Source organism: Amphiprion ocellaris, chromosome 1 (assembly GCF_022539595.1).
Source record: "Amphiprion ocellaris isolate individual 3 ecotype Okinawa chromosome 1, ASM2253959v1, whole genome shotgun sequence".
Classification (NCBI taxonomy): domain Eukaryota; kingdom Metazoa; phylum Chordata; class Actinopteri; family Pomacentridae; genus Amphiprion; species Amphiprion ocellaris.
The window spans coordinates 4,358,467-4,364,471 of record NC_072766.1 but is presented as its reverse complement, the minus strand read 5'-3'; the positions used below and the strand labels follow the sequence as shown (position 1 = coordinate 4,364,471).

The window sequence follows — 6,005 nt, the reverse complement described above, 5'->3', positions numbered from 1 at the left end:
ATTAATCGTAGGAGTTTCACTAGACATCAGATGGACTTCTCTGGTAGGCCCAGTTGATTTCTACTGAAGCTCTTACAATTACCATGACGTGGATGACTGAGAATATACAGACATTTGGTCTCTTATTCTTGCTCCCAGCAGAAGGGAAAACAGGAGGGAGACAGTTTCTACCTGTTAAATACAATATAAGAAGCCTTTTACCACTGCTGTTCATCAGCTTATTACAGTTACAGTTTGCCTTGCATATTTACACTGATTTTAATTTAGATTTCTTTTTTCACCTCTACATATAGACTATATGTTTATTTTTGTTGCACGTTTACTATTTTAATTCTTCTCATTATTATTATTATTATTATTATTATTATTATTATTATTATTATTATTATTATTATTATTATTATTATTATTATTATTACTATTATTATGTTGTACAGAATAGGCTGGCAATATAAAAGGGCGATTTGGGTTGAAACACTGCTTTTACAATTGATACCAACCTATTACAAAAAACAGAAATGAAATTGACTCCGTGGTAAAGTTTCTGCTACAGGAAGCCATAGCTGACAGTTTGCAACTACGTACCGAATAACGGAATCTTTTAGCCAATCAAATCCCACAGCTGAGTCTCTGTCGGCCAATCGCAGCGCAGCTTTCCTCCATCGTTGTCTCACCAGCAACCACCATCCGCTAGCTACTTTAGCATCAAGGTGGATAAAAAGCTAACATCCAGAAACACAGAAGTATCCGTTCACGCTACCTGGTTATGAATTCCGCTTGAATTTACCGAAGTTACCAGACGTCCAAGTGACTAACCTGAAGGCCTGGTCGAAGGTAAGGAGTCGTATTTACTTCTCGAAACTGCTGTAGCTGGATAAACGTCGCAGGAGGGGGCGCAAATGACACGTATCATGTTGTTGATGTTAATATGTGGCCATTAAGCAATGTTAGCTAACGTGTGCTAATGAAACTTTGTGCTAAAGCTTCCTGGATGGAGAATTCACCAAATGCAGAGTGAATCGGATCAGATGGACAGGTCGTGTGCCCTCGTAAATAAACGCATCTATTTACTGTTGGGGCGTTTCTACTCATTGTTAGTGTTATTCATTAAATGTCAAATGCTTGCAGATAATTTAGCAGCAACACCTCTGTCCCCTCACCACCCATCATTTTTCCTCATCATGTAATATATTCTTGTCTTAAACATTTAAGTTGATGTTTATCTCCTTACAGCCATGGATAACTTGACTTAACTTCCTCCCTCAGATGCAGTTCATGCTGTTGTTCAGCCGGCAGGGAAAGCTGCGGTTACAGAAATGGTATGTTCCTCTGTCTGACAAAGAGAGGAAGAAGATCTCCAGAGACCTGGTGCAGACCATCCTGGCCAGGAAGCCCAAGATGTGCAGCTTCCTGGAGTGGAGGGATCTGAAGATTGTGTATAAAAGGTGCCATTTACAGCATGCTTCACTGTTTACTCACTCAAACTTCAGTGCACACGCACATGCATTCCTTAAACACGTGCAAACCTGCAGCAGAGGTGCAGTAAGCTTGAATCTCTGCTTGTTTTCGGTGTTATGTCATGACTTGTGAAAATTACTTCTTAATAGCAACAGACTTCACAGCTTAAATCATTAATATTAAAACCAAACCACCCCTTCAAAAGCTGCCAACTGGTTACTTATCATCAGATGTTGTGGCATTTTAATTCCTCACGATGAAAATAGGAGTTTCACCTGAAGTCTAGATGTTGTTACCAGCTTTTTCAGGTCTTAAATCTGCATTTCATCCGCAGATGGAGGTGGGTCAGTTGTCATGGAGGAGGTTTAGTTGTAATATGACCCAAGTATGAAACTGCGGGAGAGATGCTGCAGATTGAGTTTCTTTGATAAAAGCCCAGGAAAAAGATAGCAAGAGGACCTTGAGACCCTTAGACTGCTGTGATAAAACTTAATATATTTCATAATGGTCTAAGCAAGCTGTACTCTGTTATTGTAAAATTTCTTCTGCCAGAGCCTGGTCTTGGTAATAGGATGTGTGAATGTTTGGTTTGTTACATCACTTCTGCATCTGTGGTGGTTTGTTGGGGTTGTTTTGAAGAGCCTGTGATTCAGTGATTATTTTGTAAAGCACTGAGATTTCTGGCATTTAGAGCTCACCCTCTGGTGCATTATGAAAGCCAGCAACACAACCTCTCAAATAATTAAGGCTGAACAATGAACGACAATAATACAAATATGTAAAGAATGCCAGATTTGTCATCTATACACACGACTACTGAGTCATAAAAATACAAAAGACACAGATTATTGTGTTCATTATATTCAATGAAAACAAACCGCATTACCGCCAGGAGACAGTGATGCAGTGCTGTGGTACTGGAACAGGTGTTTCCTCACATGATCATAAGCACAGAGTTACCTGTTTATTTTGGACATACAATTTAGTGACATCCCCTTCGTTATCTCTGCAGTAAATCCTACTTGTGCAAAGGTTGTAAAGTTGCCTTTTTGTATGCACAATAGCAATACCTGCGTGGAGGATCTTTAGAGTCCAGATAACCCTGTAAGACCCAAATGTGGGAAAAAAATTAGTAAAAAAAATAAATAAAACAAACCAAAAATAACTAATTATTTATACATATATATAAATATAGAAAAAAATAAGCAGAAAAATAAAATTTTAATAAAACTATATATATATATATATATATATATATATATATATATATATATATATATATAAATAATTTTTTTTAAAATATTACTTTAAATATATATATATAAAGTAATATAATAAAAGAGAAAAAATAGCAAAAAAACTACAAAAATAAAGAAAAATTTTCAAAAAAATATCTGTGTATATATAAGCCCAAATATAGAAAAAAAAGCAAAAATAATGTATATAAATTTATATATAAATAATAGAAAACAATTTAAAAAATAAAACAGATATTGTGTTTTTTGCAACAGTGGGTTTTACAAGGTTAATGATTGTTTACATTTTCAATAACATTTGCAGATCTGTGTGTGAACATTGATAATAGATTTGTTATTACATTCCATGTCGCCAGTGTTGGTCTGTTGCACTTCTGCTTTCTTTATGTGTTAGATATGCAAGCCTGTACTTCTGCTGTGCGGTAGAAGATCAAGATAACGAGCTCATCACCCTGGAGATCATCCATAGATATGTGGAGCTGCTGGACAAATATTTCGGCAGTGTGAGTCTCATAAACATCATATATTCTACATGGTGATTGAGGGTGTGGAGGGAAAACTGTGGAAAAGTTACTCCAAAAACTCACATTTTTCTGTCAGATCAGTATCTCCTCTGATCTCCTGTTCTTTGCTGCATTGTCTTCGTACAGGTGTGTGAGCTGGATATTATCTTCAACTTTGAGAAGGCTTACTTCATCCTGGATGAGTTCCTGCTGGGCGGAGAGGCCCAGGAAACATCCAAGAAGAATGTGCTGAAGGCTATTGAGCAGGCTGACCTGCTGCAGGAGGTACGCTCAGTTCTTGAAGTGATTAGTCTTCAAAATGTCAGAAAATTGGGCCAAGTTCTCAGAGCCAAAAGCTTTGCCTTCATATACATTATTTTGCTCAACCAATGGTTCAAACCCCAAAGAGGTTAATTGGATGTATTTTTTTTACATATTTGCTTGAAAAATCATGTAAATTATTCATACATTACAAAACTGCTGCAGATTTACTTTCTGTAAAGCAAATGTAGAATACGTTTAGCTCAGGAATGCGTTGTTGAATCAGAAGGGTCGAAGTGAGATGTTGATGCATTGCTTTTTCCACCTTGCGACCATCTGCACCTGCTGTCACCTGTTTATTTTAAGCCTGCAGCACTTGATTAATACCCCTCTCTCTGTGCACCAAAGCAAGCGCAGTGCTGTGTGTTTGCATTGCTGTCTAGGTGTCATCATTTGCAGTCGACAGATTCAGCGCTCATTGATTTATTTTTAGTGAAGCATGCAGTACTATTGTTGTAACGGCGCGGCTGACTGTGCTGACTGTAAAGACCTTTCTATTCCCATTGCACATTTAGCAGCTTCCAACTGACTCATGTACTATTAATTATAATTTGAAGAGGTAGTTTGCACTCCAAAAGGTTTCACAGATGAACAATCTGACAGTATGACGGCAAGGAACGCTTATCTTTATTTTATTTATCTGCAGGAGGCCGAAGCACCACGGAGTGTATTAGAAGAAATTGGGCTGACATAAATCATCGCACTGCTGCCTTGTTTCTCCCAGATGCAGATCTGGCAACCTCTATGTCTCTATCTTGTCTTCTGTTCACTGTGCCAGTGTTGTATGTATATAATCACCATCTATGTACTTTGTTATTCTGTACTGTGTCCTGTAATGTCATTTCAATGTGGTGCCAACTGTGGTTTTAATGTGTCTCCTATGTATAAGTTCCTTCGCTGTGTTCTGCAGTATTTACCGTACGTCACCCCCCTAACTCCTTAGATCTCCACGGAGAACAATGTAGCACTGACATGAAAACTCCACCATCATATTGGGATCATCATTCGTCACCGATTGCAGAGTTGTTGTTTGTGCTGTTTGGCTTGAAGTACTTTTTAAGGTGCTGCTGTAGCCACAGTTGGTGCTTCTCATGTGTTACCATCACACAGCTAAGAATCCAATTATAGAAAGAGAAAAACTCATTGATCTTAGAAAAAGCCAGATGGCGGCTAAAATAACTTACAGCTCCACTGGAGGTATTTTCTGAATTCTGCACTCGTTTTAAACAGTAAAATGTTAATGCATGACTTTTTAAATCTATACTAGAAGGAATTACCTGTTTAGCAGTGTTAATAATAATAGGAGTTTAGGTTTGAATAATTTACAAATTGAGTAAAGATATATTTAGTTTGAAATCCAAACAAGAGAAATAGACTAAATCTTTTTTTATTGTGCATCCAGATGGTTTTGGTCTTCAAGAACTCTAGAAATGCCTTCAGAACAGCAGTGAGTGTTGCTAAATGACCTTGTTTTTTCAACTCCGTGACTCAAATGTAATGATAACGCATGAGAGGGAATCACTGGCGCCGCTACAATCACAAATATGGGTCAATTCAACCCACCAGTTCAGTAATATTAAACAATGAACCCATAATCATCATCAGTGTATGTTAAGTAGTTTGTACATGTTTGTGTTTGGTGATTCCTCCCCAGAAATGAACCAGCTGTTTAAACTGTTTACCGTTGTGAAACGTTGGTGGTTTCTGTGTAATTGGCGTCATGTTTTCTAAACTGTCATTTTGTCGTCTTAATTTTTCCTTTCTTTTGATAGATGATTTATTTTCCTCACAAAAAAAAAAAACATTTAACATTAAATTTGACCTCTGGAGATAAATCTGAGGTCAGTCCCTCCCCTAGTCCTTAGTCAGGATAGGACAGTGACCCAAAAAAAATACTATTTTATGTGTATATATAAAACTTTGGCTTATTCTTAAAGACTAACATATGACCAAAGAACACTGTGTTTTACCTTCTCAATGGTGTCTATAGAAGGCTAACATGGCAGAAAAGGGATTTTAACAGCAGGTTGTTGAACAAAACGTATGTGGGAGTGATTTGGCTAGAATATACCAGTATTAACAAATTATTCCAATCCAGTAAAAGACAGGTCTATCATGAGTTTCTTTATGGATTAGGAACGTAAGAAGACGAACTGCACATATCAGGGTACATCATTAATATTCATCTCTGTCAGCTTGTTCAATTGCCATCGACATGCAGGAAAACAAGCAAACAACCTATGAATAGATGCTCATCCCAAACTGTATGGCAGTCAGTTTTTTTTATCCGCATTCTCATGATCACAATAGTTTTTGGTTGTGCGCTGATGATCACTAAACAGGTTCATGTTTGATTTGTGACAGAGACATCACTTTTTGTATTAAACACTGCCAGCACATCTACCAACACGTTTTCTTTATATTTGAAAGGTATTAACAATAAATGTATTCATAAAGAAAATGCGTG

General features: G+C 37.1%; 1 protein-coding gene across 1 annotated transcript; it reads left to right on the top strand.

Annotated features, from left to right (window-relative positions):
• The first annotated feature begins 655 nt into the window (after window positions 1–655).
• On the top strand, window positions 656–5,999 carry LOC111567330 (AP-1 complex subunit sigma-2-like). The gene is made up of 5 exons (XM_023268369.3): window positions 656–834; window positions 1,267–1,445; window positions 3,109–3,217; window positions 3,365–3,502; window positions 4,185–5,999. The coding sequence occupies exons 2-5, from the start codon at window positions 1,267–1,269 to the stop codon at window positions 4,230–4,232; spliced, it is 474 nt and encodes a 157-aa protein (XP_023124137.1). The 5' UTR covers window positions 656–834; the 3' UTR covers window positions 4,233–5,999.
• The last annotated feature ends 6 nt before the right edge of the window (window positions 6,000–6,005 follow it).